This window comes from Amphiprion ocellaris, chromosome 9, assembly GCF_022539595.1.
Source record: "Amphiprion ocellaris isolate individual 3 ecotype Okinawa chromosome 9, ASM2253959v1, whole genome shotgun sequence".
Taxonomy (NCBI): Eukaryota; Metazoa; Chordata; class Actinopteri; family Pomacentridae; genus Amphiprion; species Amphiprion ocellaris.
Window position 1 is genome coordinate 15,753,187 of NC_072774.1, and position 25,525 is coordinate 15,778,711.

The 25,525-nt window shown below is 38.1% G+C and overlaps 3 protein-coding genes across 5 annotated transcripts in view; 2 read left to right on the forward strand and 1 right to left on the reverse strand.

Annotated features, from left to right (window-relative positions):
* dpy19l1l (dpy-19-like 1, like (H. sapiens)) overlaps window positions 1-11,160 on the forward strand; it is a 35,561-nt gene extending 24,401 nt beyond the window's left edge. The window contains exons 16-22 of the mRNA XM_023276749.3: window positions 894-973; window positions 1,123-1,147; window positions 3,361-3,480; window positions 3,625-3,799; window positions 4,334-4,433; window positions 7,489-7,614; window positions 7,717-11,160. Coding sequence (XP_023132517.2) covers window positions 894-973; window positions 1,123-1,147; window positions 3,361-3,480; window positions 3,625-3,799; window positions 4,334-4,433; window positions 7,489-7,614; window positions 7,717-7,888 — 798 coding nt within the window. The 3' untranslated portion in view covers window positions 7,889-11,160. The remainder of the gene's footprint in view (window positions 1-893; window positions 974-1,122; window positions 1,148-3,360; window positions 3,481-3,624; window positions 3,800-4,333; window positions 4,434-7,488; window positions 7,615-7,716) is intronic.
* A 695-nt stretch (window positions 11,161-11,855) lies between these two features.
* On the reverse strand, window positions 11,856-18,833 carry si:ch211-215k15.4 (fucolectin-3). Of its 2 annotated transcripts, none has more exons than XM_023276732.3 (6): window positions 18,705-18,833; window positions 17,113-17,177; window positions 16,087-16,372; window positions 13,928-14,082; window positions 13,327-13,606; window positions 11,856-12,508 (listed from the first exon to the last, which is right to left on the reverse strand). In XM_023276732.3, exons 2-6 carry the CDS (start codon window positions 17,174-17,176, stop codon window positions 12,358-12,360), a joined length of 936 nt encoding a protein of 311 aa, XP_023132500.2. In that variant the 5' UTR covers window position 17,177; window positions 18,705-18,833; the 3' UTR covers window positions 11,856-12,357. The 2 variants fall into 2 exon arrangements, with proteins under 2 accessions (XP_023132500.2, XP_054869725.1); XM_055013750.1 differs by lacking the exon at window positions 18,705-18,833 and adding an exon at window positions 18,265-18,340.
* A 5,158-nt stretch (window positions 18,834-23,991) lies between these two features.
* smarcc1a (SWI/SNF related, matrix associated, actin dependent regulator of chromatin, subfamily c, member 1a) overlaps window positions 23,992-25,525 on the forward strand; it is a 28,485-nt gene continuing 26,951 nt past the window's right edge. For both annotated transcript variants that reach the window (XM_023276720.3, XM_055013688.1), the window contains exon 1: window positions 23,992-24,241. In XM_023276720.3, the coding sequence (XP_023132488.2) occupies window positions 24,056-24,241 (186 nt within the window). In that variant the 5' untranslated portion in view covers window positions 23,992-24,055. The remainder of the gene's footprint in view (window positions 24,242-25,525) is intronic.

Sequence of the window (25,525 nt, forward strand, 5' to 3'; positions counted from 1 at the left end):
TTTGAATATGGAGCATTTAAAAATCCAGGGAAGGAAACTTACAAAGTACCTTTAAACTGCATTATAGCCATATGTTGCAAAACATAATCATGAAAGGAGGTAATTAATTGGAGTGCTTGAAAAAATAACAGTTTCAGTACTTCAGCGACTTGCAAACAAAGCTACAGAAAGCCATTACAATCTGAGATAAGGAAATGGTTGCACAGAAAGAACGTTGTATGTAGAGGGAATAACAAGTGTCTTCTTGGCTCCCTTACTTCTCAAGTCTTCTGTAGTTCAGGAGTTATACAGATGTGTCTGTGGGAAGGTGTCAGAGCTGCAATATAAAACCTCCCATGTCACCTTTCAGAACAGTACAGCAGGCAGTCAGACATGACGATCAAATCACTTTTAGAGCCTTGAGATTTCACTGTAGCAGGGAGACAGAGCTGGCTGTCTTACCTGCTCTGGTCAATCCACGTGCATTTCTACACCCTGAGCTGCCTCAATGTAGGACAAGGATTTTTGAAATTCAGGTTATGTTCTTTCAGTGTCATACATTTTTTTGTTTGCTCTGCTTAGAAAATGACATATACATGTGTTTATTTAAGCTTTTTGAAGTGAAGAATAGAGAGATTTATTCCCGATTCCTGTCACATGCAACATTTTTAGAGGGAAAATATAAGAGAAAGAATATTTAAGGAACTGCTTTTTATGTAGTTTAATCTTATTATGTCTTGCCCACGCTAAGCTGAGAATACATGAATCGATTTGACAAAGCATGGCATGCTGTACATGAGCAAGCCGTTAGGGATGTCTTCTCATACAAAAATTCAGTTATACAGAGCTGGAAACATGACACTAGAATCAATATGCTTTTACAATACTGTGTTCCAACCATTTGTCCTCTTTAGACTGTCCAGGATATAGTCCGGACCCTGCGGCACGGAGGGAGCACATCTGTAAAGACCGATGATGTTGATGAAGCTGCAGGGTGAGACTTCCTTGCTGACCCCGTTGCTGATTTCACTGCCGTTTTGTGTTCACTTGCTCAAATAGAAATAGGATTAAATAGGAAATATCTTCATAGATGTATACATACTTTTTAAATATATTTATATGAATTTACATTCTGTGTTGCAGGTCTGAAATAGCGGCAAAAGGAGAGGTGAGAAAAACACATTTTACTTCCTTTACAGTGTTAAATATACACAGATAGAAACATTATCCTGGTAACACCTCCATGAGGAGTTTAAGGCATTTTTACAGCGCTGTTCCATTTTTCTAAACCTGCTTTATTTGATTAGATTCCTCCAGTAGGGTGAAGTCTGCTCAGCTCCTGTGTCCCTAAGTGATTTTCATCCCTGTTTCTCATTACTAGGAAATGAAAGACAGTTTCCCTTCTGCTATGAAATCCCACTCTGCTGCCTTTTGTCAGCTTTCTCCCAGCTGCTTCATGTCATTTTCTTTAATATCACTCCCCAGGCAGGAAAATGTTCAGATGTTCATCCACCACTCTCAGTACGGGGAAGTTTCCACAGTTTCCCCACATAATGGCTTTAATGTTTCTGCATGGCTCACTGAGTAGCACTTTCTCAGTCCGCACAGGAAGCGCAGTGTTAAAAAAATACTGAAGATCAAAGCATCATGCGAATGTCCTTACACAGTCTGTCCAGAAAATGCAGCTCAGAGTTCAGATGAGATTTAAAACTGAAAGGGGAGCTGCCTCTGAGCAGATTATAGCTTCACTGACAGCAGGGTGCAACTAATTATTTCATTACCAGTTCTTAAAAAAAGTTTGCATGATTTAGAACATGAATCCTATTAATCTGACAGCAGCTCATGCAGCATAATCCCGACCTACACTAAACGAGCAACACAATGTTACTGAAATGTGCTTGCATTTTACGGCAGCACAACCAACCGTCTTACCTTTATCATAAAGTTTTCCATCTTTGATGTTGAAACCAGAATTCTTTGATGAGTTTGTCAGACTGATGTCGTGATAATCCCTTCATCGCTGGCTGCTACTTTTTTCCATTAGGTGTTGTCAAAGAGACAGCAGCCCAGCAGCAGGGCAAGTAGGAATTTAAACAGATCATTGCAAGTTCACTGTTACTGAGTTTCCCATATTTTTGAGTTAGTTTGAATTTTAAAGAAAATATAACGGCTACGTTCTAAGATCCTAAGATGATCTCTACAATTAATCTGCCTTTTCTAATCAGATCAACATTTCCAAACCTCACAGATTCAAGATTCCATCTGGTGTAAATTAAAATTTTTACCTTGTTAATATGTCCAAGTGGAATTTCTGCATGCTAGAAGACATATCCAGACTAAAATTAAGCAGTCAATGCCATGAATGAGCATTTCTGTCTTGTCACTACCAAGTACTGATGATACTCTCAAAAACCCAGGCCAGACTTCCAATGTTCCATATGTAACAAACCTAAGGAACCAGTCCTGTTAACTTGCATAGTGCAGCTTTCTGTATCATTCTTTTTCAGATTCAATTTTGGTTCGAATATATAAGGCTGTAATAATAATATTACAACTTGCAACTGTGTAATGTAGTGTTTGAGCAGTCATAGGGTAACTGGTGAGCTTGAGCTGCAGCGTTGGGTGGAGAAATTGGAGGAGATACTAGATCTACAAACACTAAAAGAGGCAATAAAGCCATTCTAATGCAGGAAGGGATTATTTTCACAGTAGTAAGAAACATCTAAGTATATAATCAGCAAATTTTAAAGGTACCCTATAGCAGATTTGACTGCTAGCAGAGCATAGAGCAAATAATTTGTATTTTTCATTTCCAACTGCTTTCGTGTGTATATCATGTACCCGCATTAGCACACAGTGACGCCATACATATTTCCATCAGAAATTTCAGACTATTCCACTAATCAGCAGCTGGCAGCAGTAACACACTAAGAAAGGCAAGAAAGATGAAGGATGCAAGCAAAAAAACATCGGTGGTGGAGAGTCAATGTTGGAGATATTTTATGAAGAAGGAAAAAACATTCAACACATTTGTAAGACTTAAGAGACACACACAGTGGGCTTTAGGTCACACATTTTTGGTATTCTTGCTTCATAATTGACTAATTATTCAGACCTAAAATATTCTTTCCCTCGTTGTAAATGTGCTAAAATTCTATTAAATGTCTAAAATTCTATGAATTCAGGTGAAGCAGTTGGAAGTTAGTTCCTGTAGAAATGTGAATCAAGTTGTGGTGGTCTGATTTTTGTGTCTGTGTTTTAACTGCCTCAGCTGCCAAAGAGTTTGGTCAAAGTTCCTGGTAGATGATTGAGGTCTTGCTTTATTTCCTCTGTGCCTTCCTGTCAGTTCTGATCAGATCTGTTGAACATGTCTGTCTACAGCTTGTGTATCACAGCCTGCAACTGGTGGCGTTTGCTGTCCTGGCCATCCTCATCATGCGGCTGAAGCTCTTCCTGACACCCCACATGTGCATCATGGCGTCGCTTATCTGCTCCAGACAGGTCTGTCTCTCACCACAAATTTAGTGGAAAAACACGGTTAAAAGCTCTGTTTGCTTCTTCACTATTCTGTCTGTCTGAAAGTTCTCTCTCCAGTGAAGTCATAGGAAAAAAAGCTCTAATTTTCTTTGTCCATCCTCTTGTCAGTTGTTTAGCTGGATCGGGGAGAAGTTTAAGCACCAGGTCACTGTTGTTGTCATAATGGCCATCATGGCAGTACAAGGAGTGGCCAACCTGCAGGCCCAGTGGGCGATCATTGGAGAGTTCAGCAACCTGCCACAGGAGGAGCTGCTGGACTGGATCCAGGACAACACCCGTCCAAGTGAGTGATGGCTACGCTGAAAACTATATACCTGATCACCCATAATCACAAAATCTTGATTCAAAGAACATGTTTACGGCAGAGTTTTTTTTTTTTTTAGTTGTTTTTCTTTATCACTTGCCAACATTTTTCCAGTGGTTCATGGTGAACGGCTATGATTCATTGTGTCATGGGAGCTGCCGGTTTCACTTTATATTCTGTTATCATTCTGCAGAGCGAGAATGTACCCTGCAACCCAATCTGCTGCGAGATATGGATGACTTCAGATCGCTCTTTCCATTTCAGATTTCATACTGATAGACTGATCCAACCTGATCCAATGAAACTTTTTTGTACATTTTGTTCCGCTAAACAGTTTTAAATGACTTTCCATGACTGTAGCATAAAGTTAAAATAAGACCTGCATTCTTTAGTTACAGAATTATAAAGAATAAAGATGCAGTAGTGTAGATACATTCATCCATCAACAGTTTAATCCCATCTTCATTTTATTTTCTTTGCCTTGTTTGATTTGATTTTGTGTGATTGATATAGATGCTGTGTTTGCTGGTGCCATGCCCACCATGGCCAGCGTGAAGCTTTCCACAGGTCGGCCCATCGTCAACCACCCACACTACGAAGACGCTGGTCTGAGGTCAGCGGAGCTCACAGCAGCTTTTATTCTCAAATAACAGAGAGAAAGAATTTGTTCGACAAAGCAGCTGTCATCATATTTCTCAAAAGCTGTTTCCAATCCTGACCACAGCACTGCATCCTGATCAATACACACCATTCTCAGCATAACAGCGGTAGATACAGCAGCTCTCACTCTCACACACCATCTAGACACAATCTGTGATCTGAGCCAAGAACAAGGGATGCTGTTTTTTGTTTTTACTCAGTTTAGCAGATTACCAATACTAATATATGGACTTTTTTGCATTTTAAGTGTACACATTCACTACTCAAAATCAGAAAACTACTTTCATGTACATTGCAAACATACCTTTATTCATTTTTCTAGTACAGATATGTCAGTTTTCTTTTTTGCCACTGTTGATATTTCATTTTGCAGGCTTTATCAGCTCATACAGATGATGATGCCAATATCATCCTGCACCCAAAAAGTAAAAAGAAATCAGTTGAGATTAAGATTTAATATTTTAAAATGTTCTGTGATACACAGAATAACTGTTACTAAGGAGATGGGATTTTTCACTGAAATGCTGCTGACTGCATTTTTTTACCTCAGTTTCTGTTCAGTCAGCCTTCTGAATTCAATTCTTTCTTCAACGATCTTGCTATCAATAAAACAGCTCATTGCTTCAGAAACCAGGAGGAGGTAGGGCCGTTTGGAGGTAGCGTTAGCATTCATCAATTTGTGTTGACTGCTTTCCTCTGTAACTCAGTGCACACATCACCTACTTTTTTGTGAGAAAGGTGTTTTGAGGTGCAGCTGATGTGTTTCACAATATAAAGCTAAGCACTGTAAAGATTTCATGCAGCAACATTTATCAATGTTGTGGATGGTTTTAGGCAGGCATCTGATTCTGGAAGGCGAGTTACAAATACAGGAGGCACAGAAGAGAGGAATTTATGTTGAATCTGTAATCAGAGGTACAACAGTATGAACATTTTATATCACAGTTGTTAGTATTATCAGAGTATTTTTGACTTTCTGATGTACACATCATTTCACCAAGGATTGTATTACAAACAAGAAATAAAATTAGCACCACTATGCACTTTTTGTTTGCATAAACATTAACATAAGAAGATGGTGGTAGTAATTGCATTCAGCTCTTACATTTACATAAATACAGTGGAGTCTTTTGGAGGAGTCTAAAGTGCATCTCCTGTTGGAACACTACGAAGCAACCAATTCAGCAACTGCTATATTTTAAAAATGTGTTTGTTTGGTGGTGTGTTAATATGTTCCATGGACTTGTACAGTCTACTCACTCGAAACATACAGCAGCAAAACAACTCGTAATGGTTTTACAAGAGTAGGAAGCACTGAAAGCTTCAGTATACATTACTGACCACTTATTAGGAACTTAGGGAGACACACCATGACATTTTCACCCATTCAGAAGTCCCCACATCATACAGTGACACGTTTGTTATAAAGTACTGGGTGGTGGTGTTAGCTTCTTTTGCAGTGACTTTCTTGACCATCCTCGATCCCATTTCCCACAGCACTTATTAAAATGTAAATGTCCCACACAGCGCACTTTGACCTCTGAGCAGGCTGGAAAATCTCTAACTGAGGTTGGTGCTCAACAGTAATGACCTTGAATTTTTAAAAAAGTAATAAACACAGTTTTATTGCTAATTATTATTTGGAAACAGTCTTGAGTTTTATCCTCATCTGTGATTGTGCGTTAACATTCCAAAATCTTTAATTCCTACATAGTTTTTCTGATATGCATTGCCTAACCTTTTACAGCTAAAGGATGAAATTGTATGCAGAAGTGTCTGCAATTAAAAAAAAAAAAACAAAAAAAACACCTGCAGCATTTCTTCAGATGCCTTTACAAAATACGGCTGTGCAATTTTTGGAATATTAATCAGGATCACAGTTTTGTTTTTGCACAAATAAATGAACATGATAGACTTATTTTGACATTTAAAATGCATCCATCCATCTATTCTCTAGACGCTGTGTTTTCCTCATTGGGGTTGCAGCGAGACTGGAGCCTATCCCAGCTGACTTAGAGTGAAGGCAGGGGACACCCTGGACGGGTCGCCAGTCTGTTGCAGGGCTACATATAGACAAACAAGCACACTCACATTCATACCTACAGACAATTTAGAGTTACCAGTTAACCTCAATATGTTTTTGGACTATGGGAGGAAGCCGGAGTACCCGGAGAAAACCCACATATGCACAGGGAGAACATGCAAACTCCATGCAGAAAGATCCCAGGCCCAGGGATCTACTGGCTGCAAGGCAACAGAGCTAACCACCGAGCCCCTGTGCAGCCCTGTGTGTGAGGTGTTCATGTGTAAATTCTAGTGTCTATACATAAAGAAAATGTTGAGCAAATGAGGCATTTTGGGTTCAATTAAATTTTTGCCTCACTGAGATTCAGGTAGAGACTAACCTTTTTTTTTTTGCATCTTATGTTGATGCAAAAGATTTGCACGTTAGCAGAAACGCAGAATACTAAGGAAGGGGACGCAGCATTGTGTTTATTAACTGTGGAAGGTAATAACCCCCCTTTGGCAGATTTCACATCTTGCAAATGCTTTTTCAAGCATCAGTGAACTTTGCAATTTGCCCAGAGGCCCCCAAACTAGTTGAAAGTATCTGCAAATACAAACAACCAACTTTTCACAATCCTTCACTTAATAAGATTGTAATTAATAAGGTAACCTGCAAACAGAAAATGATTTTCAAACTAAATATGCATACATAAATATGAAACATACTCCTGTCAAGGTCAATGTTCAGGACTAAATAGCCTGAATGTCATTCAAATTTTTACAATTTGAAAACACTTTTTAGCTGTAGCTTCTTCAGTCCATTTGGCTTTGTGGTTAATTCAGACATTCCCACACATTTCTGGATGTTTATGACATCTGGGCTTTTATTGCCTGTGGTGCTTTTTGTCATTTGTTTTTTTTTTTTTTAAATGACTGCATAAAATGTTATGGAAGTAACATTTTCTCCTTGTGCTTTGTGACGTTGTTGTTTTTTCTCATAGGGATAGAACCAAGCTGGTCTACTCCATGTACAGCCGAATGTCTGGAGAAACTGTAAAGAAGAACCTGATGAAGCTGGGCGTGGATTTCTTCGTCCTTGAGGATTCTTGGTGCACAAGGCGAACCAGGTACTTCAAAACCACCAGTGCTCTCTCACAAGAGATTGTATAGCAGAATGAAAAAAATAATTATTATTTCATTCTTTTTCCTCCTTCTTCTTTATTTTATAGGCCTGGATGCAGCATGCCAGAGATTTGGGACATTGAGGATCCCCAAAATGTTGGTAAAATTCCCCTCTGCACTCACATGTCCAGGAACTCACGACCCCACTTCACCACAGTCTTTTCCAATGACATTTACAAAGTCCTAAAAGTCCCCAAAGTCACCAAAGACCTCAGATAACATCGCTGGACAGACTGACTCAGCACCAAACTTCTTGTTTCCGCCACTTCTTTTCGTTTTTATTTGCATTTTTTGGTCACTCACTGTTGTTGCTGCTTTTTACTTCCCAAAACTCAAACCCCTGTAGTTCCACTTTTTAAATTATTGTTCTGATTCGCTGAGCGACGGACTAAAAACAAGTTGGACGTGCCAAATCAGTATGCCATGAGTCTGACTACTCTTGGTGGCCTCACAGTTCTCAGTATTTGCAATTTGAAGTCTCTTGCCAGCATTTTTATTGCTGCATCTTTGTCACCCAGCAGCGTTCTCATTTTGCTCCTGGTGGTGCCCAAGTAAAAGTCCAAAGGTGTTGTAGCTTTTGTTTAAGCTTGTTGCAGTGGTTGTGTTAATGAGTTTCCTCATTTTAAGGGAAGCTGTTATTACATCTGTTTTTTGTTTTTTTACTGCTTACAATAATTTTCTTTGACTTTCACTTCAGAAGTAAACTTTGTCTGGCAGGACCAATCAGTGATGTCCACATACTGTGAAGCAATACCTTTGCAAACTCTATCGTTATGCACAGTGTTGATCTCTGAAGAGATTTCTTTCAGTAGTACACTATTTGTATAATTTATTTGTGTGAGCATTTTTATGCAACTTCAAGCTGTTACGCTGTTTTCTGTGAAGATCATGGAGTTTTAGGAGTCTTGGGAATCGCAGGGGAAAACTGTTCATATTTGGAAGCTTTTTAAAATCTTTTTAATACATATCGTTCAGCATTGGTGTCTAGTCTGAATTCACTCGAAGACTTTCACATAGTAGAAGAGCTTTCATTCTTAGTCCAGTTATAATTAGGTTAAAATATAATTTTTAATGGCCAAACTTAGTAAGCAAAAACAGTAGATTACTCAAAACTGCCATGTTACAACTTTTTTGTAAATACCCAAACTGTTGTTTTGTAAAATGCTCATGTACAGCCTTGAAAAGATTCCTCGTGCTTTTTGGATCATTGTTTATTGCCAAAGGAAGTCTTGTTATTAATATTCAGGGTACTGTAGCACATGAAAGATGTGGTTTTAGTGATTAAGAACCATCAACTTGTGAGTTCTGTGACAGCCAACCTGAACTACTTGTAGCAGTGAAGTTTATGTAAGTGGTAGCAGTTGTGGGTTCCTTCGTCGGGCCACAATAAACATTTTAGGAAATGCACTCATTCAGTTCGCACTGAGAGTCAGATGAGAAGATCGATACCACTCTCATTTCTGTTCAGTGCAGTAGGTATGTAGCTACAGTCAGGATATGATTAGCTTATCTTAGCATAGAAAAAGATAAAAGGGGGATACCTCACTAATTAAAGGTAAATTCATTCGTGTTTTTTTGCGTGCACGTGGCATTCAAGTTTCAGAAGAGTCACCTGGGATGCATGTCATTATGTTTAAACAGTATTCCACATGCTTGGTCCTGTTTTTGTTGAACTCCTGCACACACTATTTTCACTTTTTGACGTTTTCATGTTGTCCAGTCAAACATATCAAACAAAGCTGCTCTTCTTCTTGCTGTCAGAAAGTCTGACCGATATGTGTATAAGAGCTTATCTGCTGTTGCTGTCAGTGCACAGCTGTCCATGAACTATTAACTCCAGACAAGTTACTTCATTTGTTTGCTTTAGTATTTTTAATATTGGGACTTGAGCCAGGTTAATTGTAGCCATGCTTTGAGTCTTTTGTTGCCTTCAAATGGAACTTCTGATAGGACATGGGATGTGCACAATGGGGTTTTTCTGTTAGTTTTTTTTTTTTTACCGTTTTTTTTTCAGATTTTCTGAAATTGAATGAAATAACTTAAGTCACAGCTCATAAGCTGATGTGTTTATCTTCTCATCTTAGAAAACAACTACGCATATTTGCAAAAATGGCAGACTCTTCCTGTAAGTGCAGTTTTGTAAGTGTATTGTTTGTACTGCACAGTTGAAATGAGATCATTTGAAACAATCTATTGAGGAACAGATATGTTAATCACATCAGTCACTTGTACTGTCAGGAAGTGTCTTTTCCACCCACTGTGGGTTGAAATAGCAGTGGCACCATAGCTGCATATTGTATTGTTGCTTTGTCTTAATATAATCAAGCTCACTGGACAGTTTAAACTTTTAAGTTAAATCATGTGCATACTTTTTTTTTCACCTGCCTTGCTTTGCTTCTAAAGCTTGGAACTATTTTTTCAGAATGACGGCTGCTAAAAAGGAGCAAAACAAATCAGCACACATTAGGTTTGTGGTACAGTAACTAACAGTTGTTTGTCTTTGCAAGAAATAGTTTGACATTTTGGGAAATGCACCTTATTACTCTCACTGAGAGGTAGATAAGAAAAACTGCTACATGCCTGTACTTTGAATATAAAAGTTAGATTAGCCTTAAAACTGGCTCTGTCAGGCTACTTCAAAAATACACCTGCAGGCACCTCTAAAAGTGTGAAGTGGTGGTTTTTATGGGAAATTATGTGCTGGACTATTTCTGCCTGAGAACAGTTGTCATGTGATCACAAGTTTCTGTACCTGGAAAACTACAATATGGGATTGTAGAGAGTCAGGCTGGCTATGTCCTTTTGTATTTCAGTATTAATGCGAAGTTAATCTTCCATCTCATTGGCTATAACTTCATATTTAACAGACAGACATGAGAGTGGCTTGGATCTTCTGAAAATGTCAAACTACCGACGTGCGTGGCAACAGTAGTGACTCTTCCACCAGATGTATGGAAGTTAAGAGTTTTCTGTATCATGCTTCCTCTTCCAACATGTTCCTCATATTCATTTGTAACGAATTATCAAATGTTTTGTGATAGAAGAAATTCTCTTGGGTTTAATGTATTTTTTTTCCATAAGTATCCATAAAACTCATTGAATCCTCACAGTTTGGGGTAAACTAGTTCATTAATGGGGCTTCTGGATGAGATTAGAGAACAAATTAGATTAGTGAGGTGAAACTTTTAAACAAAATGTACGTTCATAATTCCAAAAGATCTTCTGTGCTGAGATAAAATGTGCAAGAGCGAGCGGTTGAACAAATCATGCAGTCCAGCTGATTTCAGAGCTGTTCTTCTAGTTTGTGGCTCACAGTTTTCAAGTGATCTTGTAGGTGCCCGTTTTTAAGGAGTGGTGCTGTTGTTAGACCTCCCCAAACACTTTGACATAAACAGTTTATTCCTGTCGCAGGCCTTGGTGTGTTCCAGATGTCTTTTATAATATTTGTCTATTTTGTCTGTATTTTAAAAAAAATAAAGTATTTGCCATGATCACTGCTTTTTTGTTTTTTTTAAATATAGAAATGAAAAACATCTTTTCCTTTATTCTGTTTAATTTCAACCTGCTGTATTTCCCATTTATGAGGGCTTAATGGCTCTGTGGGTCATGCTAACCTCCTACTCTGCATATCAAGACAGAAATCAAAAGCTCCCGATGCTTTCCAAAAAAAAAAAAAGATTTTTATATGAATCATTTTTGACATTACAGAACAAATCCAGAAAATTGTCTACTTGCATGGCCAGTTTTGTAAATGGAAACATAATCTACCACTCAGACATGCATTCACTTAGTCATGGGGCAGTTTTGGAGCTGGCTTTTTCAGAGATCTGAAATGGACAATTTTTGGAGGAAAAGAACAACACAGTTACAGCCTCATTTGAAGTAAGTAGCCCAGAGTGAATGAAAGGCATTGAAAGGAATCCAGAAACCAACCACTATTGAATGCAAGTAATTAGCTTATTGGTCAAACAGTTGATTTATCAGTCAGTTATTGTTAATCATCTGTAACTAACCCATGAAACCTCATCTGTGAACCAAAGGTATGTCTTTAGAAGTTTTTTCTATTAAAGTAATCCCTTCCTGCTTTAAAATGGTTCTACATTGGATTTCGTCTAGAATGTGCAATCTATGAAGCCTGCTTCTGTGTACAACCACCCCTCCCGGCTCAGAATTAAAATGCAACATGGATGCATAAGTGATTTAATAGTATTTCATTGCTGGTTCCATACAGAGATTTATCTTGCAGCAGGTAGAGTGGCGGTAAATCAACAGTTCAGTAATATTACTCAGCAACAGCATTAGGAACTGAAACAAGGCCAAACATGGAATATAGTGTAGGCTGGCTGACATTGCAGTTACACAATGAACTGAGGGAAGAGATGTGCTTTTAGAATTGCACTATATTTATCTTCCAAGGTACTATTTTGTATAAATTATCATGATATTATATACCAAGTAGCGGCCCTAAAACCTGACCCATTAGAACTAACTTCAATGGCGTTTCAACAACCTTTCGCTAAATTCCCAATGTCATGCTTAGAGTAGAAACATCTGGTGATTTACTAAGCGGGGAGAATGAATTCAATGGGTTTATATTGGGCCTCTTGTTTCTCTACATGTTATATTTTTTCTGATCATAGTGAAGCTTAAGCTGTGATTTTTTTTTTTTTTTTGAGTAGGCATACGGCCTAATCCAGCCTTGAGCCGTACACCTCAACCTCACACAGAGTAAGGAACTCTTCTCTGCCAGGTATGACGATATTAACATAGCGGCCGTCCATCCCGTTGCACTTGAACTCCGTGACAGCACCTGCCGGGATACTTGTGATCACAGCACACCTGGAAGAAGAATCAGAAATCACTGGAGTGAATAATTTCAAAACAAAATACACTGATTGTAACTTACAAGCTTTGTAGGCAAAGTCTGTCAGATTCATACAAGTTCAAATCCAGCTTAAAAATGTGGAGTTTCACAAAAATGCAGACATGGGAATGCACATTGTTAACAATGTTTGAGTCCAAAAACTGCAGACCTCAGTACTGCCGGGCCTCAGCGTGCACTCTTACACATATGGGGGTCATGGGTCAAAAATATGGCTTGGAGCTGGTAAGGTTTTGTAAGGGATCTGTATGTGATGGCGTCAAGCCTTTGGTGATACGTTGGAGACTTCATCATGCTAATGTATCTCCTTGCTACCCTTACTCACATCCTGACTTGTCCTAATGAGGGTGTGAGGTGTGGGATGAACCTTTGTATTTTCGTTCTAAGTTTTTCTAGAAGAAGATCCTCCATGGTGGCAAACAGAAAACAATTACTGGGTCACGGCAGAAGAGACGACGGAAGGAGACATAAGTTAGCGTGATGAAAAGCACCCAGGATATTTTCTGGAAGATTAGCTGGTCTATGGCCATCAGGGGGCAGCACAACACCCAATATGTAACACTTGTGTCTCATGCAACTTGACAGTCCTGTTTACACTCAGCAACACAAGCATCCACTGTGAGCCAGTGGAACATTTCATATTAACCTATCTAATACTAGCTGAGATAGTTCAATCTGGACCAAAATGATGTCCTCTTGTGTGTCTGGAACACAAATGAAACCTAAAATGTGAATCGAGACACCAAAGATTTTAAGTTAAAAGTGTGTAAATTACCTGGGGTTGTTGTTGCCGTTGTCGACAAGAGAATCTCCAATGCGGATCTCGGCTCCATTGAGTCGTTCTGAGAATGTGTCCCTGTTGGCTACCTTGACAGAAAACACTTTATGTGTTTTGCGCAGATCCAGTCGCCACCAGGGGCTCATGATGCTGTCCGTGTGAGTGCAGGAGCCCATGTCCCAGCTGCTTTCACGATTCCCATCTATGGCATTATATGGTATGCCAGATGAAAATACTGTTGACTGTGTGGCTTTTCCTTGGAGGGCAAGATTCTCATCTGCAAAAAGAATTTACTCGGTGTTGACACGAGAAGGTGTTTATTAACCAAAACAAAGATTTCATCATTGAAATGCAAGTCTCAAAATCATTGGCAACTTGAAAGATAGAAATATGTGTCATTTTATAGATACCACTGTCATTTTAAATTGAATACAAATATCTTTCAACCACCTTTTATTTTTAATAAAAAGTGCATCGTGTGTATATCAAAACTTTTTATATATAAACTAGAATCTTTAAGCTTATACCAGTTTATATTTAATATTAAAACAGCTACATCCAGCTCACACTTATTTGGTATAATAGCTCAAAGTCTTACCTGTTGGGGCATGGTACCCGTAGACTTCCACTTCACAGACCGTAAGGATCCGTTTTTCACCAGATAGAGCCAAAATCACATAACGTCCCTCAACACGGTCACTGAAATTCACAGTGACTGATTCTCCTAGACCAGCAGCAGCAATTGTACCAGCCCTAACAGAAAAGAGAAATAAAGTTTCCCATGGCTGCAGTTGACTGACATTGGAGAGCCAGTATCAGTAGCAATGCATATCACTATATCACTGGAAATCCAAGCCTATTGTGTTATTTAACCCAAAGGTGAAGAAAGGGTTTTTCATTTTTTAAAAGGATGAAATTTATCACTGATATTTTAGCACTCTTTAACTAGCCACCTTTCCCGTAAGCCCTTGCTCACCTGGGTTACTGAACAGCCCAGACATATCTTTAATAAGGTTTTCTCTGCTAGTAAATTGTAATGGGAGATATAGCTTTTTCTGTGCTTGGATTACTAAACTTTCAGCTTCTGAACAAGCTCAAGGTGCAAAAGAATGTAAAGGGAAGAAAAGAAACACTTCTGACAGCATTAGTTGTTATGGTGCCACAAAATTAGTGTAGGGAAGAGGCTGGAGTTGATGGATGGGTCAGTAAAACAATGCATCTTCAGACCGAAATGAATTACATTGATCATTTTGTTATAATGCAACATTCTGCTGGGAAAACTTGTGTTCTGACATTTATGTGGATGTTTGACATGTACCACCCACCTTAACATTGCAGGTCACGCAACCCCCAACCCCCCATGGCAACAGCAGTCCTTGATGAGGAGACCAACACAATAATCAACACTTCTTCCATCAGCCTAATGCCTAAAAGCAGTGTTTCTGGCAGTACAATGCCATAGCTATTGATGTAAGAACTTAAGTGATTTTGGTTATTATCAAGAAAACCATGGAAAATGGCTAAATATCAGCTCTTAAATTAAACTCTTATGAGCTATTTTTGTTATTATATTTGTCCAGACAAATATACCTTTAGTTGTACAAGGCATTAAAATGACCAAGAAATTGAAGAAAACAAGGGTGGTCTAATAATTTTTTCCATGACTGCATATATGCAACATAGTGAAAAAGGTTCAGATTAAATCCAGCTAAATGGGACAACGACGCCAACTGCTGTCATAAAGGTTTACCCGCATGAATACTCGTAGCAAAGGATTATGGGTAATCCTCAAAGCAATGGAAGATTTATGATGAGGTGACATGTCTGTGAATGTCTGAGGGCAACACAATGTTAACTAACTTGACAACTATATAGAAGTTTAGCCAGCTGCACTTGGTTAGATATTGTGTGTCCCAGAGTAATTTCGCCACGTTTTTTTGAAGTTGACCATTGACCATGTTTTATCGTTAGTAAAAATCTCACTGTGTAGCTAGCAATCGTTAACACGATGCCGTTTTTCCAGATAGAACATGTACTGTTGCCCACATGAGATGATGATTGTACTCAACTCTATTGTCCTTTGTTATGAATGCAGTTATGTTACAGTATGTCTGTCACGGCCTCTGTATCTAATGCCACATAGTGGCAGCTTCTCTTGCTCTCCAGGTGGGCGTGAGCTTGGTGTGTGGTGTTGCGGACAGGTGCTGTCTATCTGTAATCATGGGCAGGTGGGAGCAATCAGCAACAACTACCTCTCCTTCACCATATAAGCGGGGTACTGCCATCACTCTTCACCAGACCGTTGAACAACTCAGTCAGTGTTTCGCTCCTAGTTCAAAATCCAGCTCCCAAACTATTTCTGGTTCTAATTCCGTTTTTCTGTCCTTCAGTTCCGGATCCCGCCTACCTGCAGCTCTGCTCTACTCCTTGCCATCACCAGCCTCTGGAACAATCCTGGAACACCATTCCTTCAATCCTCACTTCAGCACCTGTCTGTCTCCACCGCAGCTCCAGCCACACACCACCTCTGCTACCTTGGACCCACTCCCTCCTGACTCTGTCCACCTGCAGTCAGTCCCCTGCTCTTGGTGATAGCAAATAACCAGACAGTCAATACTCAAAAAAAACTCATAGTGTTACCATGATAATGGCATGGATTAATGTACAAGTAACATATAGAGTACTGATGGGACTAAGCCTCAACAGTCAGTCCTGCAGTAACTTCAAAATATTTGCTTATCTCTCATATTGACTTACTTTGGGTTATCCAAGCCGTTGTTGGTCAAGGAGTTGCCTACGTGGATGCTCAGTCCGTTGAGCCTTTCCGCACAGCAGTCTCCTCTGTTGGTGACGGTGATGGAGGTGATGATGTAGGACTCCAGCAGGTCCACTCTCCACCAGGGGTTAGACTCTTCTGCAGTATGTGTGCACGATCCGTGTGAGGCGGTAGAATCACGGTTTCCATCAATTGCGTTGGAGGCACCTGACAGATCGTGGTTACCACGGATTGACTGAGTAGCTTTTCCACGCAAGGCCAAGTTTTCTGTGAATGACACAGTTGGAAAGCATTTAGAAGACATATTCAGTGTCGGGGATACTCATTACTGTAATCACATTACATTTTTCTGTAACAGTAATCTAATGTAGTACAGCCTTCTGCAAATTTTTCTTTGACTGTCTTAGACATGCAATTCAGCCTTTCCTTGGCATCTGTGCTCATTAGGCTGGTTTTCCACAACTTTGCTGTTTTTTTTTTTTTGTCAAACTTTATTAAAGAGCATTAAATTCAGATTTGTGCTGATGTGTGGGCATATATAAGACTTAACATTAGATTACAAATAATTATTAGATGGAAATGCATCTCAGGCGATGATGCAGAGCAACACTAAAATAATGTAATGAGTAGTGTAATCTATTACTTTCTACAGGGAGTAAATATGTAAAGCATTACCTTTTGAAAAATTGGCAACACTAAATACAATGACAGAAAACATATGCAAGTAAACAATAAAAATAGGAAACAGTAACAATGTAGATGTTTTTCTGCTTTTTTTACCACTAGTTCAAGGATTTTTAAGCAGAAGCTGAAATCCAGACAGTTAAATTAAAAAGACAACATTAACTCCTCCTTGATCACACAACAGACCTGCTACCACCTCCTTTCCATTTATAAAATGTATATTTTACTGTGTAGACATCATATTAATAAATGGCACTGTGAAGTGTTTTTCAGATATTCTCACTCCTGCATCTGGTGATATTTTACACTGAAAATACTCTTACTGTAAGTGGAAGCCAAGCTCATCGTCAGCAGGAGCAGCAGAAGGAAAACACTCAGTTTCATCATTCTGGTTGAGACAGATGACAGACAACAATTAGAGATTCACATTTCTGGTTCTCTGTTATTACATTTAGAGACTATACTGTATTGCAAATGAGGAGGAGCGATTATCCCATTAGTGGTAAATGAGACAATGCATTTATTACATAAATGTGGCACAAAAATGTTTGTCGTTCTTTCACAAGAATTCTTTTTACAAGAATTTCTTTTAGGATTAATACAGTTTTACCGTTTCTTATCTCATCTTTAAATACAAGTGACAATAACTAAATAAGCAAAGTTAAAATGTGGAAGTAGGAATCCCACTTTGTTGTTCATGAAATCGCTTCATTTTTTTCAGTCTGCATGTTACACCGATTCTTTCAGGGGAGCTCCTTTTTTCCACTTTCTCGTGGCCAGAAAGGATAGAAATGACATTCATGAAGCACTTGATTTAGCTTGTATTTGTATCAATAAGAATATGAACAATAAGAACAAGAAATCAGATGCTAACAGCATACATGTCAGTGTCTTTATTGAAGTGAATCAGTGATTGGTCACCGTCTTGCATGAATCAATCCATGATGATGGAGACACAGCAAGATAGAAAAGCAGGGAAAAAACACCAGATAATGTTTTTGAGATTCCCCAAAATTTCATAAATCTTGTGTTCCGAGGAGTTCATGTCCAAAAAGCAGAAGTCAGGATCCCTCAGCTATGGTTTCCACCCTGGGTGAGGGAGTGAGTTGTGAGTTATGTAAGCCTTATTTCTACATATTGTGGCCTCAAGACTGTATCAATCATGTTTCACAGAATAGTTTCAAATCACACTTCAGTACTACTGTGCGGGGAAGCAACTCTAGGCCGAATCATACAAATTTCAGTTCCAGAAACAAACATGATGCAATAATGACCCAGAACACAAGTTCAAACTCCGCCAGAACTACCTTCGGAAAAAAAGAACAAGATGGTAGGCGTGAAAACATGGAGGGGCTAGCACAGACATGTCAGGTTTTGTCCAGAAAAAGAGGATGTTATGAAAGTGAGTGATAACTGTGATTATTTAAACCACTGAAGAGTCTGTATGTGGTTTAAGTTCCTCTTGTTGGTCTTACCAGAGGGAATTTTAAAGTGTTGCTCCTCATAAAAAATAGGATAAACAGTTGAGCTTTGGTGGAATTGATCCGAGCAGTGGACTAAAAGAAGAAAAAGAATGTAGTTCTGATATGAAAGACCAAATCTTTAATTTTTTAACACTCTCAATATTTTCACCTGACGTGAATCTGTATTTAAGCAACATGAAAAATGTTTATGTTTCACATTTTGGCCACTAAAACCACAAAATATCTACTGTGAAGTTTAACCCCAAATTAGAAGCCGGAAAAAGAATGTTAAGAATAAAAAGAATAAAGGATTTGTGGTTTCTATTTACCTCCTTAGACTGCAGATATTCATTCATATGAAAAAATCTTTTGTGAAGTTACATGAGCTGAGGCAGTGAAAAGAGTTAATGTTCTTAGATAATCTGTTGCAGCAAAGAAATGAAATGTGTTACCTGGATGTCCAGACAAAGCAAACGCTCTCTTCCAGGAGTCTGATGATTCAACAAAGACAGAAGAAAAGAAGCATTTCTTTGCTTTTTATGTGTTTCTATGCCTTTATCTCCACATCAGTTGAATCATATCCAACCAATCACCAGAAATCAGATCATATTCATCTTCAATTTTGTCCAATCACACACCACTGGGTTGCTGCCTTGCACATGTTTTTTACTTCCCTCCCCGTGAATTCCAATTCAGAGGTTATCCAAGTCCACAGCAAGAAATATGCCAAAGATCAGACCATAGACTACCACATTATATTAACAATAACACTGACTCAAGGGTATAAAAAATCACACAACAAATTTAAAGATGTAGGAAATAACTCTCCTCACGGCCTCTCAGATTTATACTGAAGAGAATTTTATTTTCTTTCCCCCACTGCCGCACACTGCTGCTTCCGACGCTGTCAGGTCTTGACCTTAGTTTGTTATGTTTTAGCACTTTTTAAATGAAACTTAATTGAAAAATCTAAGCTTCGAGAACAAACATGCAGTGTTAGGTGTATACAAAAATGATTATTTGATTATTAGCCACGATTATTCTTTTTTTTTTTTTTTTTTTATTAATTTGAGTTCCTCTCATTGATATTACCTGAGTTTTGGTGTTTAATTTAATTTCATACCTCTTTTTCTGACTTGAATTTTGTAGATCTGGACTTAAAAAATATGAACATTTGAGATACTAGACCCTAAAAGCATTTTTAAAAAAGAATTTTGTAAAATGTAAAATTATTACAAGAACAAGAAAATTTCAGGATTACAAATTAATTTAGCAATTGAGTAACAGTTCAATTTCAGAGTTAGAATTAAGATTTCAATAATCTGTTGCAACAAAGAGATGAAATGTGTTACCTGGATGTCCAGACAAAGCAAACACACTCTTCTGGGAGTCTGATGATTCAACAAAGAAGAAAAGCTTCCAAACCCCTAAAAACTATTCTTTTTCCTGCTTTTTATGCATTATTCCATCTTTATCGCCACGTCAGTTGAATCATATCCAACCAATCAACATGGAATCGGACAATTGTCGCCCTTAACACCGTCCCTCCCACAGTCCAAAAACATGTTGATTGGTGATTCTGAATTGTCTGTAGGTGTAAATATGAGTGTGATTGTTTGTCTCTATGTGTAGCCCTTCTATAGACTGGATATCTGTCCAGGGTGTCCCCTGCCTTTGCCCTAAGTCATCTGGGATAGACTCCAGCCGCCCTGCGATCCTAATAAACCTATTAAATGGTGTATAGATAATGGATGGATGGATATTATACTTCACCATATGCGTGATGGAAAAATTGTATTTTTTTAACTTCACTGTATCTATTTATTAGTTTTAGCTTCATTTTTACATAAAGACTCAACCCATTGTCATTTTAGGGCATCAATTACTGCTGATTGGTCAAAACCGTTGGCATCCAGCATATGTTGAACATGTCCTTTGGCATTGGTGTCACCAGTGCTGATAGACACAATTTTTTCTAGAATAAAACAGTCTCTCATGGAGGTTAGAGGAGCAGTGATGATGTCAGGCCTTTCACCCAGAAGACTGAATTACCTGTCCTCTATCAGAACATTATTTTTTTACATGGTTTGTTGTGTTACTTAAGTCTTGTTTTGAAGACACTAAAACTACTTGGTTAGAGTTGGTACAAGACCATGGTTTTGGTTGAAATTCATCCTTTCAGAGCATTAAGCAAATGTCATAGGCAAACTTCATATTACCTGAAAAAGCTGAGAATATTTGGCTGGACGCTCATTGCATCTCTTTCTGATATTGAGGGATTTTTGTAGGACTATCAGACTACCCTGTACATTGACAAATGATGCTAAAGGAGACCCAGCATGTTCAAATGTAACACTACAGGGTCCTGACAAAGCAAATGTATGTTATACATTAGGAGTGAAACCAGCCTCCAAGATTTAGACATGAAGATTTTTTCATTAAAAAAACACATAAAATCCAGAAATACATTTCACATATCCGTTGTTTCCATCCATTCTGATATATGGCTACTTACAGAAGAGTAGTGTGTATTTGGCCTCATTATCACAGATGTCTCAAGAGTTGTTCCATGAAAAAGTGACCTCCCCTCTTCTAAACACGTCACATCTGCAAATAGCTATATGCAAAGCTTTCACCACAAAGTTAAAGGTTTTAGGAATAACTTCCAAGCACGTTCTCAGAATTATCTCGGGGCCAGACCTGTAGGTTGGGAACCAGCAAGCCTAACTACTGGCACAAACTTGTGCTTTGCATCCAAATTTTGATGGATTTCTGTCAGTGCAATCATCATATAGACTGAATGCAGAGCTGAGACAAGCTGATATTACCAGTCATTGGGGGACAAGATGATTTTAACAAACTTAAAGCTACTTCAGTGAGAATGAAAGAGGAAAAGTCAGTTAACAAAATATGCACAAGAGAACAACTGTATATGTTAAAAATGCTGAGTCGCACAGTTTTACTTTTCGCAATCCACACTTTCTCTAGAACCGATCTGGTAAATGTGTCAAACAAGTGTCAGAGTCTTTCAACATCACAAATGTTTTCCAACGTCTCTGTTTGGCTCCACCACGACACATTAAAATCTAATTCTCTGCAAGTTATTAATATCTCTAGCCATGAATATGATGGCATTATTCTATTTAATGTGTGGTTTTGCCATAATATGATGAACACTACCCTTCAATAAGTAGCAAAAATGCAATCTGAGATGTCATGGTATTCAGAAATAGTAAAAGTATGCAGGTCTTTTACTTCACTTGAGTAAAAGTACCAATACTGTATGAAATAAACTAATTCATAGTTGATTTTGTACCTAAAAAACCTTGGAAGATCGATGTTTGAGAATGACAGAACTGCAGAACTTAAAGATAATCACTGCCAAAAGGTAAATTGAGTGAGCACCTGCAAGTCCCCCTGTGACTCCATGTGGCTTCAAGTAACGTTGTGTCTGTTCATATTATAAAAAACTGTCATTCTGTTTAAAGTGGGTCGTCTCCAGTTTTCATTTGGATGCATTAATGTTCTTAAAACCCTATTTATCCTTTTAAAAAAAAAATAAAAAGGACACTGCTGTGAGTTATCACAAAGTGTCTGCTAATGTGTGACCTTGTTCTGCATGATGGTATTAATCCCACAATCACTTCCTTTATATTTTGCTGTGTTTGTTGTGCATGTTTTGATGGTTGTGCGTTTTGTTAATTGGACTTTAGCCTCACTGTCTGCAGGCTTAGTGCAATGAGGTTTATCCATGTGCTTGAAATGTATTAAGATAAATGGTGTCAATTTTTTGGTAGCAACTTTAATTAATGTCGTTATTTGTTTTTAGGTATCTTGTATTTTAACCTTGTTCCAAAAAATCTGCCCACCTTGGATTTTGTCTTGGCAGGCTTTTAAAGTAATATATGGAAGGTTTAACCAGTCACAGCCTGATGTAAGTGAAGGCTAAACTTCCTGAATCTGGTGATCCTTTTTTCTTATGGTAGGAATTTTTGAAGAGGAGATAGTGTAAACCGACTCCATCTCCTCATCTTGCAGGTTCAGACTGAGCTGAAAAGAGGCTGAAATCAGCTGACAAGCAGTAAATGTAGTGCTATGGTTCAGCCTTGAAAACAAAACCAGACAGCAGCCAGAGCAGCACAGTGTCACCACAGGATGGCACTATCTTGACTCTCACGCAGAGACACACGCATAAAGAAATGCTTTGTAAGTTACTGTCTTTCAGGTAACATAATATTAGTTAAATGTCACAATACAACATGCAAAAATATGATGTGTTTTCTTTGTATAGGTCAACTTTTGCTTTGAAAAGTTTTCCACATATCCTTTATGTAATGTCCAGTCAGCTTCCAAATAAATATGCTTGTACCTCCTGGTCAGATTTATGAGTGAACACATAAATAAATCAGTAAAATACAGTAATAACACTGCAAATGTACTGCCACATGGATCATACAAGACTTTGGGTTTGATATTATAATATGGGTTCTTCGGTCTTGTTGTGGGCAAAAAGATGTGTACCTGGATATTATATACGCAGGTTCATATCTTAGCAAATAAAAGAAAATAAAGCATGAAACCATACCAACCGGTTGGGAGAGAACAGGGTTACCATGTGTTTGACCACTGTACATATATGATATTTTGCAGGACTTTTAGTTCCAATTTTATGAAAACTGACTGACAGTAATTTTGGCAAAATTATAGGTGCAGAGGGATTGAATTAATAACACTTTTATGTATTATTGTGCATACTTTATACATTGCACATGATATTGTCATACATTTCTGTATTGTTGTGTCTATGTCCATGAATTTAAAACAAATGGGCATATTAGTGATCAGCATTCCTACTATATACTTGTGCTTTTTCTGTAAATTCAATGGGGCTGAATGGGTAAATATTAAACTTAATACATTATTTTAACTGTTGGAGTAGTGAATGCTCAGGGCCCCATCATGGCTGTTATAATATAAGTAAATAGATTGACAGACTACTGGTTGTATCTAAAACTGTAAAAAAAAAAAAAAAAAAAAAAAAAAAATTTTGAGACTGCACGTGTTGTTACGACCTGACCCTAAGGGAAAGGAACGCAATGGCCCCAAGCCCCATAACAGGGGCACAGATTTATGTGCGGTATAACTGTGCACAGCAGTCACACTAGCAAGAGATGGAAGACTGAAAAATATGTGTATTCATGTGATCAACCAAACTTTTTAAAAAAATTGTTATTAATATTTTTTGCTCAAAACGATTAAGGAAGACATAAAAAGTAAAGATTTGTTTTCAAATACAACATATGAGATTGTACTGAAATAATAAATTGCTATAGCTGCTTTTAATATGTAACACTAATTTATTTTTATGATGTTTTATAACCTCTGTTTTAATATGTGCGGATTTTATAAAGTAACTATTTAAAGTGTCTGAGTACTTTGAAAAGCGCTGTAGAAAAAAAATACATTATTATTATTATTATTATTATTATTATTATTATTATTAATGATAAAATAAGAAAGTTTCAGTAAATAACTCACAAAATGGAAAAAAATATATATAAAATAAATTATTTAAATAAAATCGAAAGAGTCCAGGTCGTTTTTAGCTTTAAGGAGAGACTTTTAAACACAAAGTAAAGTAAAACCTCCTTAGATGCTTTAATTTCCCATGAGCCCCAGTCACATCAAAACTCGCGAGACTTGAAACGTGATAACTCTTTTGCGGCTGCGCAATATCATTCGAAAACTTGCACGGTGAGCGACGCCGTGGAGGAGAAAGACAACGCAGCGAACAAAACACACAATGGCGACGGCGGCGACAACGGCAGGCGGAACGGGCTCAGGCGGACCGGCCACCGGCCCAGTCGTCGGTGGTACCGCAGTGGGACGAAAGAAAGACGGCGGTCCGTCTACGAAATTCTGGGAAAGTTCAGAGACGATATCCCAGCTGGAGACGGTGCGGCTATGGATCGGAAAGCACTACAAGAAGGTGAGCTAGCTCCATTGATTTCTATGAAGGCCCGCGTCCCGCTGGCACAATGGAGCGCTGATATCTTAGCTAGCCACACAATGCTAACTAACGGGAACGTTTTGCCTTTTTATGCTGAAATTTTAGCTTGTGTGCGAGTCTGAAGTTTGGATTTATCCAAGTAAAACATGCAACAAAATAGTAGTGCCTAATTTTACCAGAGTGAAGGTCTTCATCAGTTAGCTAACTCTTAGTTAAGAAGCTAACCGCTCATTCAACATAGCTACTCATAACACACACTAAGGAGAAAAATGTTTACAAACGAGCGGAGAATGGACGTTGAATATATTTTTTAAGCTTTTATGTGCAACTTTTTAAGCTCAGAAATTTACCGAAACTTTTACCAGCATTTTGAAAGGCCCCAGAAGCTAACCAATTGCTAGTCACGAGATACCAGGCAGTCCTACAACTCAAAATATAAGTAAAATGAACATAGTCTGCCTTTTATTCCCAGTTAATATTATGTTCTATTCAGAAACTAATAATCAGATCGCTTTGTGCATTCTGCAAGCACAGTCGTATTTGGTGCTGAGAGTATTCAGCGTTGAGTTTTGTCAACACAGCAGCATACCAGACTGTGCGGGCTCCACTCGCCCACCAAGTTAGCCAAACAAAGAGTGCTCCTCTTATCTCTTCGTGCTCTTATTCAAACCCACTGACGCTTAAATCGAAGAAATAATAATAATATTAAAATAAAAAATATAGATGTTGGATGCAGTTTTGGAGGCTTGGTTAAGTTTTAAACCCGGGAATTCGTGAACGTTTGGCTTCAGCTCGTTGCTATGCAGTCACTGTACAAGAGGTGGGTCTTTGGCTATAAATAGATTCACTCTTTTTTTTTATAGCTTGTGTAGAATATTTATCATTTTATGTGAAAGTTTATATGTATGGTAAATGGAGGGACCCGTGCTATAGTGTCCTTGAGCAACACTAAACCCTACCCACTCTGTATACTATGTTGTTATTGGCCTTGACCTTGTGACCTCTCTGTTGATGCAAATAAAAACACCAACTTCCATGGATGCTTCGAATTAAGTGCACCATGATATTATTGCTCAATCAAGAATCCACTCTTTAACTTTTGGACTGTTTTGTCTTTGGGTTAAATTCCATCTTTTCCATTTGAGCTCTTGTAAATTGTGCTTTTCTTCAATTTGGCCAGGATTTAAGTGATTGATTTAAATACGTAACAGATTACATGATGATTTGAGCAATTTCCTCCTATCACTGATGACAGTTGAATTG

What these genes read in the sequence shown, in the direction of transcription:
- si:ch211-215k15.4 (XM_023276732.3), bottom strand. Translation starts at nt 17,176, where the DNA reads ATGATGAAACTGAGTGTTTTCCTTCTGCTGCTCCTGCTGACGATGAGC. An exon ending in GAGCTTGGCTTCCACTTACA is followed by an intron (nt 16,373 to 17,112) that starts GTAAGAGTATTT and finishes TGTCATTCACAG; the next exon opens with AAAACTTGGCCTTGCGTGGA. An exon ending in CGGGTACCATGCCCCAACAG is followed by an intron (nt 13,607 to 13,927) that starts GTAAGACTTTGA and finishes TTCTTTTTGCAG; the next exon opens with ATGAGAATCTTGCCCTCCAA.